This window comes from Lissotriton vulgaris, chromosome 1_1 (assembly GCF_964263255.1).
Source record: "Lissotriton vulgaris chromosome 1_1, aLisVul1.2, whole genome shotgun sequence".
Lineage (NCBI taxonomy): Eukaryota > Metazoa > Chordata > Amphibia > Caudata > Salamandridae > Lissotriton > Lissotriton vulgaris.
The window spans coordinates 1780142612-1780157953 of NC_141685.1; the positions used below are offsets into that span (position 1 = coordinate 1780142612).

Here is a 15342-nt window from a genome sequence, read left to right on the forward strand (position 1 = left end):
GCGGGCAGCTGGAATCTGCTGGATGTCTTCGCAGAGGACGGCTGTTCAGCTCCTTAAGCGTACTGCACCATAGTTCGCGCTGTAGCGGCGATAATGGTAATCAGCAGCTTCACCACCACAGGATAGCAGGCTGCAGCGACAGAGTGCTAGATTTACCAACACAGGGTCATGCAGGCAGCTGGCATCAGCAACAGGCAACGAACTCGTACAACCGGCATTGCTTAAGGCAACGTTGGTAATATTTATACCTGACAGGTGCCGGGTTTGACGCAAGTTTGCTGGACATAAGACGTCAATTAAAGATGTCACTAGGAAGTGACAGTTATCAGTTGCTCATTAGAGTTCCATTACTAATCAAAACATAGCAAGCGGGGATTTCCAGGTTTGCTAAGTTTTTATCTTGTTGAAGAACTCGGAGTGTTATCTAGGAATATCAGATAGTGACTGCTGCTCTGTCATTGCACTAATTGGTCGCAAAGGAAGTAGCAGAGAGTCATGCTGGAATGTGGCTCTGTTCGTGTGAGGCCAGAGATGACTTTTCAGAAAATCGCACTTGAACGGTTATGCCAATATAGGGAATAAATGGATTTATAGCCGAATAGGGGCATAAGGTCACAGTATCGATCAGGAACCTAGATAAGCACGCAACAACAGCATTCAGGGCCCGGAAGTCCATACAGAACCTACTGCTCCCATCCGGTTTCGGCACCATCACGATTGGTGAGGACCATTCGCTTCTGGATGGGCGTATCACTCCTAATTTGAGCATTTCTCTCACCTCTCTGCTTATGGCTTCTCTTTTTGCGGCAGGTATTCTGTATGGGCGTTGTTTCACGATGGTGCCTTTTGGTGTCTCGATTCTATGTTCCGCCAACTTCGTGGACCCGGGCATGTCCGAAAAGATGGAGGAGTAGCGATCGAGGACTCTTTGTAATCCCTCCTGTTGATCCTGGTACAATTCCTCGTTGATGACGAGACGGTCCAGCGTGGTCTCTGTTTTGGTTTCTTTGGGGGTAGCCGAATATGCCGACATTGGAGGGGTTCCTAGCCACTTCTTTAGTAGATTAATGTGAAATATTTGGGTTTACCTTCCGGTCAGTCGTAACCGGTAGGTGGTTTTGCCGATGGTTTCTATGACCTGGTAGGGGCCTTGCCACTCTGTGTGAAATCTCTTGGTGGTAGATGGTAGCAACACTAAGGCCCAGTCGTTCACATCAAGTCTTCTCCACTTCTTCCCCTTGTCGTAGTGTATTCTTTGTTTTGTTTGGCTCCTTTCCAGCTGTGAGTAAGCCAGTTCCCGTATTTTCCCCAACTGGTTCTTGAGGTTCTGGCTGTATTCCAACAAAGTTTTCGTGTCTCGGGATGGTTCTGCCTCCCAGTATTCTTTCGTCATCTCCAGGAGGCTCCGAGGTTGTCTTCCGTACAACATTTCGAAAGAAGAGCAGCCAAGACTGCTCTGGGTTTGGCCTCTAATTACATAGAGGGCCAGGGGTAGCAACATGTCCCAGTCCGTTCTGTTGGCTGTGAGCATTTTCTTTAGGATGCTTTTTTTTTTCAAAACCAATTTTATTGAGCATAGGAGTATCAAGAATGTGGTATCTTCACACACCAAGATCACTACAACAGTATCAATGTAATGATGACATAGACAATAATGGATGAAGCAAATGCCAATTAAGCTCAGTTTTAGAGATGCCCTAGCAGCCTATACTAACCCCCAACTACACCCCCCCCATACCCAACACCCCCCCCACCACACGTGTACAAAAGAGCAACACAAAGGAAATGCACAAAGAATAAGCAGGTATAGTGCAACCAGGGCTTTGCCACTTGAGGCCAGAAGTGTCACTGCGGTCAAATGTCCTCCTCCTGTTCCGCCGGGGGGTCCAAGGACAGGCCACAGTAGTCGGCCCACCGCTTCCAGATCTTGAAATGTTTGCGTGGGCAGCCCCGCGCCTCGAAGACCGGTTTTTCAAGGCCCATGAAATAATCTAGCCCAGCCTTCCACGCAGATAGGGGGGGGGGCCCTCGCAGATTTCCATGCCCGAGCCAGGTCTCGTTTGGCCACAACCAGACCCAGGAGCAACAGGTGACGCTTATATATGTTGCCCCCAACCCCCTCCATGATATGCAGCAGGCCCAGCCGGTGGGTACGAGGAAGATCCCAACCCAGGACTTCAGCCAGGCAACTCCACACACCCCTCCAGAATCCAGCCAGGCGACCACACAACCACACCGTATGTATCAGGGAGCCAGGCACTTCTCCACAGCGCAGGCATTCCGGTGACGCAATCAAGCCAGCCTTCCACAGACGCTCACGTGTATAATAGGCACGGTGCAAGTATTTGAATTGTATCAGGCGGAGCCGAACCGCAACAGCGGTGCCGCGCGGGGATTCCAGCGCCTCCCTCCAATCGTCCTCATCGAGGGCGCCCACGTCCACCTCCCACGCCTCCCGAAGGGAGCGGAGAGTGGAGGAGCAGTGGATAACAAGAGTCTGATAAATCCTAGAGACTTTCTTGTCTCCCAAGTCTCCCATAAACACTTTTGCCTCAATCGGGCTGAACTCCGGCAGGGAGTCGAGGCCGGCAATGCTCGGGGCGAGGGCATGCCGCAGCTGGAGGTAGCGGAAGAACTGGGACTGAGGCATCTGGAACTCCGCGCGGAGTTCCTCGAAGGACTTGAGGGTGGTGCCAGACATGACCTGGCCCAGTTGTGTAACTCCAATAGCCTCCCATCCCTCAAACCCCGTCAGGGCCGCCAATTCCGGAAGCAGGCCATTGTGCCACAGCGGCGTTTCAGCTGTTAATTTGCCCCACCAACCCATGCGGCGCAGGGATTGCCGCCACACTGCAAATACCACCTTAGTGACCGACGGCAATCCACGGCGTATACGAGCCGAATAGAGAATAGTGTGAAGCGTGCGATCTCCCATGAGCAGTCGTTCCAGGGCATAGGCCGGATCACCCCTATCACCATACCACCATTCATTGAGGACAAGCAGGTGAGACGCTTGGTAGTAGGAGAGGAGGTCGGAGGTGGCCAAACCACCACAGTATGTGGACAGAAAGCACGTCTTCAAGGCCACCTTTAGGATGCTTTTTAGTGTCCCGTTATGACGTTCCACGAGACCATTGGTCTGTGGGTGATAGATCGAAGTCCGGATTTGGTGGAGGTCCAAGAGGAGGCACACTTCCTTCATCACGCGGGACATAAAGGGAGTCCCTTGGTCGGTAAGGACTTCCTTGGGGAATCCTACCCGGGAGAAGAGTTCCATAAATTTTTCCGCAATGTTCTTGGATGTGGGGGATTTCAAGGGGAAAGCTTCGGGGAACCTGGTGGCGTAGTCCACAATAACAAGGGCATATTGGTTTCCCCTCCGCGTCTTTGGGAGGGGTCCAATGAGGTCCATTGCCACCCTCTCAAACGGGGTCCCAATAATTGGCAAGGGTTGCAAAGGTATAGCTGGAGGTCTGAGTAAGTTTTTTCGTTGACATACATCACAGGTCTGGCAGTGTTGCTTGATGTCCTGATACACTCCCGGCCAATAGAAATTCCGCAGGATGTTCTGGGTGGTCTTTTCACTGCCCGTGTGACCTGCGAGGAGGTGGGTGTGGGCGTAGAACATTACTTGGTCCCGGAAGCATACTGGAACAAGGAGTTGTTTGGGGTCGTCTTGCTTCCCTTGTCTGTAAAGGAGTTCATCTTGTATCACGAAACGCGGGTACCTGGGGCTTGGGTCATCCTGGTCGGCATGGGCCTGTTCCCATGCGTTGAATAATGTGGAGTCGTTGGCTTGGGCAAACTTGAAACTACGGTCCCCTTCCCAGGGATCCGGGGCGGTAAGTACCTCGGTGGGTCTGGGATTCCTTTTGTTCAGGGTTTCGGAGAAGAGGTCTAGGAAGTGGGGGTTGTCGGTCCCTATAATCAGCTCTTCGGGGAGGGTATTCAGAATCCCCACCTTAACCACTATGGCCCGCCCCCCTTCCAACTCCAAAGGGATATACGCCACCTGATAACTTTTTATATCGCCATGAACACACTTGATATGTACCAGGGCTTCTGGCATTACCTGGGGGGTACTCACAAATCGTCCCTGTATCACCGACTGTTTGCACCCTGAGTCTAACAGAGCCTTGACATTCCTCCCGTTCACCTGGACACTCACGTAGTACGCCCATCCAAGTTCTGCTGAGTACATAACGGCACGGGGTAGATACCCGACCTCCATCGGCTCCTCCTGGGTACTCTTCTGTGGACAAAACCGGGCAATGTGTCCCCAGGTGCCACAGTCGAAGCATTGCGGGCCTCTGAATGTAGGTACTTCGGGGTTTGGGAGTCTAGGGCCTGGAAGACCGGGGGGAGGTCGTGGTTTGCGGTCGATCCGTATTGGGGCTCTGTTGCCTTTCTCGGGCTCCATAGGGTGCAGGCGTGGTTGAGCCCGCGTGAACGTGGAGGCCATTTCCATTGCTTGCACAGTGGTCAAGTTAGAGGGTTGCCTTAACCAACGTTGGGTCCCAAAGGGCAGAGCCTCGAGGTACTGCTCAAGGTAGATTTTGTCCATTTTAGCCTCCTTGGTGCTCTGAGCGGGTGTTAGCCATTTGTCTGCCGCAGACTTCAACCGGAAGAACAACGTCTTCGGGTTCTCTCCGGGGGTCCCTCTCTCCTTACGGAATCGGACGCGGTAGGCTTCTGCGTCCAGACCTAAGTGATCCAGGATGATGGTCTTTATTTGTCCATACGGGGTCTGCCCATTGCCGTTGGCCACCTGGTAGGCAGCCTGTGCCTCCCCGGTTAACAGTGGGGTGAGGAAGAAGGGCCATTTCTCTAAAGGCCATCCACAGGCCAGAGCAGCCCTCTCGAAGTTGACGAGGAAGGCGTCCGGATCTTCTCCCGCTGTGTACTTCTGTAGGGATATACCGGAAGGGGTGGATATCTGCTGCCGCACTTCGCGAACTGGGTTGCCTGCCAGATCGATTGTTATCGGTTGTAACCCCTCTAACCGTTTCACCACAGTGTCTCTGAAGGTATCACGGTCCGCTTGAGCGGTGGCTATCTGTTGTTCCACCGCCCAGCCCAGCTGCTCCTGCCCTTTGACCAGTCTTTGTAGTAGTTCTTCCATCTTTGTGTCCCAGATGGCTATCGAGGTGCCCGCATTCTCCACCACTTGTAGCACCTCGGGGTCGCCCCTGCTCACTGGGGTCGGTGTATGCTCTGGTACGTTCCCTTCAAACAGACTTAGGGACACAGGAACTTTAGGTAGGGCAGGTTTTATTAATTTGAAGGTCCTTTTCCTGTGTATCGTTTTTCTGTAGTATGGCAGGGGGCTTTCGGACTCCTCCGTCTGTCTGTGCTGGCGCTTCTCTACAGCGGTCCGGCGGTCGTCCCGGTGTCTTCTGGGACTTGTGGTTCGGACCTCTTCCTCCACGATGTCGTGCAGGCACTCCGCTCCGAAGGAAAGAAAGGACAGCCCCGTTTTAGTATGTTGCTCTGCCACAAAGGCACAGGGAAGGGAGTGAGGGAACACACGTGCACGAAGAATCAATTAGGGTCCGCTGTGTTAGGGTGGTGAAGGAAGGGTAGTGCACTGGAGGCGTATGGTGCCTTTACGGGGTTTAGCCCACTTAAATCCCGCCCAACTTGAAAACCTTGATCGTACCTCTGGTAGCCACACTTCCCTCGAAGTGTGGCTGGGTGATGCGCCTTCCGGTTGGCCTCCTGGCTTGTTGGGCTCGTTTCCTCTGGATCTTCCGATTCTGCCTCTCTTCTCTCCGTCCCCTTCTCCGGCCGCCGCCTCCTTCCTCCGATGGTCTCTCTCCTCCTCCGATCTCCACTCGGCCTACGTCCTCCGATGGTCACTCTCCTGCTCCGGTCTCCACTCCGCCTCTCTCCTCCGATGGTCACTCTCCTGCTCCGGTCTCCACTCCGCCTCCTGACTCCGCTCCGCTCCGCTTTCGTCTCCTCTGCTCTGCTCCCGCCTCTCCTCCGTCTTCTTCGCCAATCTCGTCTCTGCTCCGCACTCGTCCTCTTCTCCGTAGCTCTCACCTCCGTCACCTCCGGGTGTAACACACACCTGTGTGCTGCCTGGGGCTGCCTTTACCTGGGATACGGGGGCGTGCCCTGTGAAGTAGTCCTGGTCCAGCTCCGCCCAATTAAAGAAACAGGGCTCACCACCTATTTGGCCATAAAACAAGGGACGTGTATGTGATCCTTGATGTAACAAGCATTTACAATGCAATGGTCTCGTCTTTGTTAAAGTTAGAGCTATTGGCATTGCTCATTACATTATTTTTGTTTTTAAAACAAATAAATAAATGGCATTGTCATTTACAATGCCAATAGCTTAATCTCTCCAAAGTGCGAGACCTATTGCATTTGCACCCACACACACACACACACAGAGCCACACGCACCCACACACACACACACAGAGCCACACGCACCCACCCACACACACAGAGCCACATGCACAGAGCCACAGCCACACAGAGCCACAGAGCCACAGAGCCACACACACTCAGACAGAGCCATACACACACACACACAGCCACACACACACACACACACAGAGCCACACACACACAGAGCCACACGCACACAGAGCCACACACACACAGAGCCATACATACACACAGAGCCACACACACACACAGAGCCACACACACAGAGTCACATACACAGAGCCACACACATAGAGCCACACACACAGAGCCACACACACACAGAGCCACACACACACACACAGAGCCACACACACACACACAGAGCCACACACACACAGAGCCCCCCACACACACACAAAGCCCAACACACACACAGAGCCCAACACACACACAGAGCCACACACACATAGAGCTACACACACACACACAGAGCCACACACATACAGAGAGCCACACACACACAGAGCCTTCTTCCTGGCCCCATCCTGCCGCACACGTCTCTGGCTCTCTTCTCTATCAGGTGCCCGCACCCCGATCTCCAGTCGCACCCCGGCTTCCACATACCCCCGCTCTGCAGTACCACAGCATGGATGCTCACTGGTCCTATGTCCGGGTCTCTGGGTCGTCGCAGGGCCCCTGGCATCACTTGCAGATGACTGGACCCTGAGTACGGTTCACTGGATGCACGTAGTGCCTATACACTGCTCGTGGATGCTCGCTGGTCTCCGGCCCTGCTCCGTACTCGGGGTACCCTTGCTGAGCCTGGGTTGCACCTGCGGATGCTCCCTGGGCACGGAGTACCACTCCCGCATGCCAGGTTGCTGGGATGCAGACATGGCTGTTATACCTGAAAATAATGATGCCCCCTTAAGATCATGTTGCCACTTTAACTTGCTGCCTGGGCTTTGGGTAACACTCGTGGATGCTGAGAACCTTCGCTGTCTGAAATAGGTGGATGCCTGAGTGGGCAGACGGGGGTGTGTCTTTTGCACATTGTAAAAATGTTTAAGAAACTTTCGGTTAGGTGACAGAAACGAGGAGCGAGCTTCAGATGCTGTAAGACCAGCCACGAAGGAAGGCAACCCCCCCGCCCCAAAAAAATCAGAGCCGGCACTCGCCGTCTGTCCCGAGATGCAGACTGCCAAGCCGAGCGTCACCACCATCCACAGGGTGGGCATGCTGTTGGCGGGTGGGAGAGGGCCTGTGGGTGGGGGTCTGTCCAGCCGCCGCTCCTCGATGCTCTCGGGCTCCTCTCCCAGTGATTGCTTGGGTTTCCGGCTCCCTCAGAGAGCTCCTGGCGCCGGTGTCACACTGCCTCAGTCCCTCGCGGTGGGAAAGTTTCCTGCGGACCCTGCTGGCTGCGCTCCGGTGCCTGAGGGGGGGTGTATCCGACCGGGCGGAGGGGTCTGCTGGTCCGAGAGCTGCGGCGCGTCCTCTACTCCCTGCACTCTGATGCTCCCTCTCACACTCGCTGCAAGAGGGAGCGGCCTCTCACTCACACCGCCGCCTGTGACCACGCCTTGTCTGTCTCCCCCTGGCTGAGCCGAGCAGAACTGCCTCCCGGATTAGTCTGAGTGCGGGAGAGCTGCTTCCTCCCCACGAGCTGCGTCCCATCGCTCCCCCCGCCGCCGCCATCTTGGAAGAAGAAGTCGGAGCCAATGAATGAGCGCTGACGCCGGACAGTCCAGCAGCAGGAGCGCCGCAGAAAAGGGTCCAGCTGCACACCAGTATTTCCCAACGTGTCTGTCAGCTAAAGGAATCCGCTAAAGGAAGCCTCCACGTTTCCGGCCTCCGGGAATAGTTACAAGCTCGCCATTTGCATTTAAGCCCCGTCCTTTTCAGACTGGGGGGCGTGTTTTGGTCTGATGATGTCACGCATAGAAAGGACAGCAAAAAACACGCCCCCCAATCCGAAAAAGCCAGGGCTTAAACGGACAGACGCCCCTCTCCTCCAATGGCTGGTCTCCGTTTAGGAAGACAGCCAATGGAGAAGAGGGGCGGGTTCAAGCCCCGACTCTAAGACATAAGATCTCACCGGAGAGACTGCGCAAGCGCAGCCTACACAGGCGAGACCTAAAAACTGGGAATGGGGCCGGCCTCGAGACCTTATGTGTGCTGGTGACCCTGCCAGCAACTCACAGCCAGCCCATGGCCAACCAACGCTATGAGCTTTCCTCCTCCGTGACCCCAGACACCCGTGACCGAGCCACCACCACACTTCTGAAACTGTCCACGCTGACACCACCAGTCAGCAAACAGCGAGATGCTTTGCATTTGTGAGAGCCTACACTAAGCACAGGGTAGTTGAACGCCAACCCCCCCTCACAGCAATGCAGTCCCATTCACTGAAACCACTCAAGCTTTACCAATCTTTCGCTTCCTCATCGATACTCCGCGAAGCCCGAGGCTCGCCCCGGTCCATGCTCGAGTCTGCCGGATGTTGGACCCTGGGCATACAGGGCTTCTGCTTCTGACTCTTCTATTTGGTCGCCGCTCTATGATACCCCTACTACGTACCGGACCAGTAGGCCCCAACTCACTCATTTATTGACACATGAAAATGTGACTCAAGTCCCTCGCAGTCACGATGTGCACATGTCCAAGTTTGAATATGATTACATCTTTACAGACTGAGAATGGGATGACAACCTGATCTTCTACTATTGCTTTATTGATGACATATTTTTGATATGGAACAACACAAGCCACAAACTATTAATAAAATCAATGAGTTGAACAATAAGAACATGCAAATACAATTCTTATACGTCTGGGTGAAGAAGTTGAATACAAAATTTTCTAGCTATCGCAACAAGAATTTTAGATTCTATTAAGGACACGGAGGCGAGGATTATGCTTTCTCATTTCTTTACTGCACAAACAGCAGCCAATGAAAGTAAAACTACAATGGTAAAAAACAACATTTCCCATGAGGCTTTGAACCACGCCTCCAATAACAGTAACCAATCACAGTAGTCACAAGCATATAAGGTATAGAGACACTAATCTGGCCTCCTCTTTCTTTGCGCGAACAGTCTTGTCATAGTGAAACATAGTCTTTAACTCTCAACGGAGAGATCAGTTCCTTAGGAATTCTCAACGGAGAAAAGATCCATAACCACGAGGTATCCTCTTCCACCAGAAGGGTAGAGCAGTACCATCAACAGAAGGCAATTAACTCTTGTTGGAGTCATTTCCTGAAACAGAAAAAGAAGGTTTGAGAAAAGAAACCCACGAACTACATTTCTCAGAGGGTTGGTACAAAGTTGTTAAACAACATCATTTCAAACAACTTTACAGTTATCAAACTGTCCCAACGGGTGGGATAATCCTCGCCTCCGTGTCCTTAATAGAATCTAAAATTCTTGTTGCGATAGCTAGAAGATTTTGTATTCTATGGCAGGACCGGAGGCTTCTGATTATGCTGGTTCAAAGCTCATCAATCAAAGCTCATCAATCACAGCATCATAAACATGAGGAATAGGTTTATAATAAAACACTTTAACCCCTTCGATGCTCATGACGGAACGGTTCCATCATGAGCATCGGTTGAGCTGTGCTCATGACGGAACCGTTCCGTCATGACCACACCCATTAACATTGGGGCTCAGCACCGGGGATAAATCTGGGCAGCAGCCAAGGTGTTAAACATTGAATCTGAAGACCAATCAGCCGCTCTTAGGATATCCTCCAAGCGGGAACCCAATAAATAGGCTTTAGAAGCCATCGCGCCTCTAGCTGAATGAGCGCCATAAGCAGATATATCAATGCCTGCCTCCGACATGATCCATCTAACCCACCTGGCTTAAGTAGCCGCAGCGACTGGTTTGAAGGGTTTTTGAACACTGATCAACAGCTGACCTAAAGGATCAACCCTGTGTGCAATAGTACGCTCCTCATAACATTTGAGACACTGCAACACACATAGCTTGCTGTTATGTGGAAAGGCGGGATACTCAACTGAGCGTGACATGGTCTTAGTTCTTCGCTTGATAACAAAGGAGACACCCTGAGGAGAAAACATCCTACCAGCTAAATCTAAGGCTCTAACATCTGAAACTCTGCGACATGAAATGAGACACAATAGCATAGTGAGCTTGGCAGAGAGCTGTTTTAAAGATAAATCACCATTATTGGGCCAGGTTTTCACCAAATTAAGCACCTGTGTAACATCCCCCATTGTGGAATACCTGGGCCGAGGAGGATTGGCCACACGCACACGTTTAAGCAACTTACAAACCAAGGGGTGCATCCCCACAGGCTTACCCTCAATGTGATCATGACCAGCAGAAATCGCAGACCTGAAATTATTAACCGACCTGTAAGCCAGGCCTGAAGCTGCACGTTCAGACAAAAAGTTCAGTACCTCAGTCACATTTGATCCCACGGGATCCACCTGTTTTGAAAGGCACCAACCCACCCACTTCTTCCAGGATGCAGAGTATCGTTTCCGGGTGCAAGGAGCCCACGCTTGTTGCATAAAACCGGAAGCTTCTCGTGAAAGACCCGCAAGGCATTCATGTCTCCGGAGAGCGTCCACACCATTAAGGTCAACTGGTTCTGCAGGATTAGAGGATGGCAAGCACCCACTGGGTCCTGCAGAAGCGTCGGAAAGATTGGGAGCCGGAAGGGAAGATCCACAGACAACTCCAACAGCGTGGGAAACCACGACTGAGTCGACCAGAATGGAGTCACCAACACTATTGTCGCCCTCTGTCGGCGCACCAACGCCGCCACTCTCGGGATCAGAGCGAACGGGGGAAAAGCATAATTCCTCCGTTGCCCCCAATGGTGAAGGAACGCGTCCGTTCCCATCGCCATCGGATCCGGTCTCCAACTGTAAAACTGGGGGAGATGGGCATTGAGGCGAGAGGCAAATAGGTCTACTTGACAGGGGCCTCGCATAGTCATGATCTGAGAAAACAGTGGTGGGTGAAGCCTCCAATCGCTGAAGTCTCGGAGAAATCGGGAATTCCAATCCGCCACCTGATTGAATTTTCCCGGAAGGTATTCCGCCTCCAAAGAGATCTTGCGATCCAGGCAGAAATGCCAAAACTCCTTTGCAATGTGGACCAGCATCTGGGACTTCGTCCCTCCTAATCGGTTGATGTATATCACCGCTGAGACATTGTCCATTCGAAGGAGAATACAAAAATTGCTCTTCAGCGGTGAGACAGGCCTGATGGCAAATGACCCTGCCAACAACTCTAGACAGTTTATGTGTAGTGTAAGTTCGTCTGCTGACCATCGTCCACCTGTGGTATAATCCCCACAGCGAGCGCCCCAGCCCCATTGACTGGCGTCCGACTCGACTACCACATCCGGGGCAGCGCCGAAGATGGCTCGGCCATTCCAGGCTGACATGTGATCCAGCCACCACTGGAGTTCCTCCCGGGCCTCTGGGGAAAGAGGAATTAGGTGATCGTAGTGAAATTTCCTCTGCAGATAAAAGATTTTCAATCTCTGAAGGGCCCTGTAGTGTAAGGGACCGGGGAAAATGGCCTGGATTGACGAGGCCAGGAGGCCCACAATCCTTGCTAACACACGCAAGGAGATCTTCTCCTTGGTCAAAGTGGACGTTATTTCCCTTTTGATAGACCTGATCTTGTGAAGGGGAAGGAGCAGTTGAGCCGCCACAGTCTATCAGGGAACCTAAGAATTCCATCTGCTGATTCGGTAACATCACCAATTTCTTGGTGTTGATGACGAATCCCAGATTCTGTAGTAGGGACGTCGTCCACTCCAAGTGAGTGAGAAGAAGGGACCGATCTTGGGCTAAGATGAGCATGTCGTCCAAGTACACAATGAGGCGTACTCCCATCTCTCGCAGACGCGAGACCACAGGTTTGAGAATCTTGGTGAATACCCAAGGGGCTGAAGACAGGCCGAAGGGAAGCACCCTGTAACGATACCATCGCCCTCTCCAAGGAAACTGTAAGAATTTTTGATGAGAGGGGCAGATGGGGACTGTCAGATAGGCATCTTTTAGGTCTAAGCGGACCATCCAGTAGTTCTCCAACAGGAGGTCCCATAAAAGATGGATACCCTCGATCTTGAAGTGGCGATAAGTGACATAGGGATTGAAGTCTCTTAAGTTTAGAACAAGGCGTTGGCCGCCACCCTTCTTCTGTACCAGGAAGACGTTGCTACAGAGTCCTTCGGGGATGAAGGGTCCGACAGCAATAGCCTTCTTTTGTAACAATTCTTCCAGTTCTGAGTCGATAAAACTCTGTTCTAGATGGGAAAAAAGGAGCGGCTGAGGGGGGAAGGGTTGAAAAGGACACTCCAACATCTCTATGTGATAGCCTTGAACGGTCTGTAGTATCCAAGTATCTGAAGTGAGACACGTCCAATTCCTTACAAAATGATGCAATCTGCCTCCCAAAGGGACCAAGGGGCACATTTGACTTACCGGAGGACTGATTGTCGAAGTTGTTGTAGCCTCTGTTGTCCCCTCGATTATAGCGACCTCTGAAGCCGTGGGATCTCGATGGGTAGAAACCAGCCTGGTCTGGTTCCTGTGTATAGCCTCTGCCCCGCCTAGGGGCGTAACCTCGTTGAGGACTGGTATTCGAGCAGCGGCCGGTCGAGCGCCCTCTGCCACGGCCGGCCCTATTAGATACCTGTTGCAACACCCTCTTCAAGGAGGCTTGAGACTTATCCAAGGTTGCAAAGGTGTTAACAAACTTAGCAATGTCTTTAACAAAGTTGTCCCCAAACAACTGTCCTTCCGCCAAAGGACCCGGCTCCGATGAAGCCAATTCAACCAACTGGGGATCAATCCGGAGTAAGACTGACTTTCGTCTCTCAGAAGCTAAGGCGCAGTTGGCGTTACCCAACATGCAAATGGCCCGTTGCGCCCAACCCGCAAGGACCTCAGGGTGGATGGCATCACCCATCTCCTGAGCCTGGAGGGCTAGCTCCAGTATCTTGGCCAAAGGCCCCGAAAGGTCAAGGACCTTATCTTGGCACGCTCTGAGCGCGCAATCAATTCCTTTTTTGGGGTCTTTTTTGTATTTTTTGAGGAAAGTAGTCATAGAGGGGTCGATGTCTGGGGTAACGGCCACCTTATGGGCCAAGTCGGGACGGGGCATTCGGATTTAAGGCGAGCTCTCACCTTTTTATCAAAACCTTTACGGAGGTGAAACTCCAGGTACTCTGCCACAGCAGGGGGGGACCCAATCAGAGGACCTAGGATGTATAATGTCCGTTGGGTCAAAAGAGAAGGGCGAGGGAGTGACAGAGGAGGAGGCGTGCTTGCGTTTCTTAGAGCGCTTGCGGGGCGCAGCATCTGAGGAATCTGTGTCCGTATCGTATCAGTGGTGGTGTCTTTAGGAGGGGGGGATGGGGGTGGACGGGACGGCAAGGACTTGTCGCCAGCGGAAGACTCCTTGGATTTGTAAATTTTATCATAGGACTGGGAGTGGGGCCAGGACGGGTCAAGAGCCACTTTTTTAGGGGCAGGGGGACGTGAATGATCATGGCCAGGAAGAGGGAGTGGCTTACCAGGGACCAGCAGTTCCAACTTTTTGGCTAATGGAAGCAGGGCTGAGGAGAGGGCCTTATCAAGCTTAGTGTCCAGCTTCTTGTCAATTATATCTTCCGTAGACTCCTCCTTGTAATATTCGTCATTGCCCTGGTAGTCGCACGCAGTGCCCTCCTCTTCGCAGTACTCAATATCTGCCATATTCACAAGGGACTTCCTAATCCCACTATAAATCCCCAGAGGGAAGCAGAATTGCCAGCCCAGACAGGGGCGTTGATTTGGAGCCGGGAATACCAAGGGTTAACAACTGTATAAAGTCCAATTCTAGGACTAACGGAGGGAAAAACCACCCTTAATCAGGAGAAAAGGGTTTCCAAAAATTACCCCACTTCCTCTGTCTTTGGGAAGTTAGGGGTTAGTGTCCAAGACTTCCGATTGTCAAAGGGAACGAAAAACGCTGCTTTTTGTGATCAAAACGGGCCCCTCGGCTCCTGGCCAAACTGCGTGGAAGCCCCTTTCAGCCAGGGCTAGAGCGTCTTGATCGGCACAACTTTGCGGGCTGCAAGCGCATACAGCGTGCGTGAGACCCTGGAGACGCACGCCGGGCCTCAGCCGGGCTCCTGCGTGCGCCTCCTTCCCCGAGGGGGGCCAAATCCCTCCAAAGCAGCGTCCGCAGCCGCGAGCAGCGAGCGGGGACACGGGGGAAGCCTACGGGCGCAACACGCGCTCCACACAACAGTACCGGGGCGCGGAGCAGGCCGGAGAAGCACCGCTCCGAGATCGGGGGAGAGGGGCTGCCGAAAGCGGTGTAAGTAAACAAGGCCGTACAGCGCGGCAATTTTATTAAAAGGCACTAGAATATTACAAACAAACAGAACACAGTGTACAGTATCAGCAATAGCATAAGCTTAAATATTCGATCATGAAACAAAATACGCCCAAGGTGAAATACATAACATGAGATCATTCAAGCATATAAAGTAAGGAGCAGTTATCTGGGCTGCGGAGCAGCAAAGAAAGAGGAGGCCAGATTAGTGTCTCTATACCTTATATGCTTGTGACTACTGTGATTGGTTACTGTTATTGGAGGCGTGGTTCAAAGCCTCATGGGAAATGTGTTTTTTTACCTTTGTAGTTTTACTTTCATTGGCTGCTGTTTGTGCAGTAAAGAAATGAGAAAGCATAATCAGAAGCCTCCGGTCCTGCCATAGAATTAAAAGATTGAAACAAGTGCTTATAAGAAAAGCAAGGATAGAAACAATCTATTACTTTATCAAAGTTTTCACCCGCCAAACCTCATTACCAATTTACTGTGAGAATTAAAAGAATATATCTACCACAGAATCTCTTACAACATCACTAGAGGAACAAAAGCGGAAATTCAGGGAACACATTGGAAATTGCAGAAAACAG

The 15342-nt window shown here is 52.1% G+C and overlaps 1 protein-coding gene across 1 annotated transcript; it reads right to left on the minus strand.

The window, feature by feature from the left end:
• Positions 1-803: 803 nt before the first annotated feature.
• On the minus strand, positions 804-14130 carry LOC147751207 (uncharacterized). Its single transcript, XM_086933170.1, has 3 exons — positions 13950-14130; positions 3089-5490; positions 804-1534 (listed from the first exon to the last, which is right to left on the minus strand). Exons 1-3 carry the CDS (start codon positions 14128-14130, stop codon positions 1085-1087), a joined length of 3033 nt encoding a protein of 1010 aa, XP_086789296.1. The 3' UTR covers positions 804-1084.
• Positions 14131-15342: the final 1212 nt, after the last annotated feature.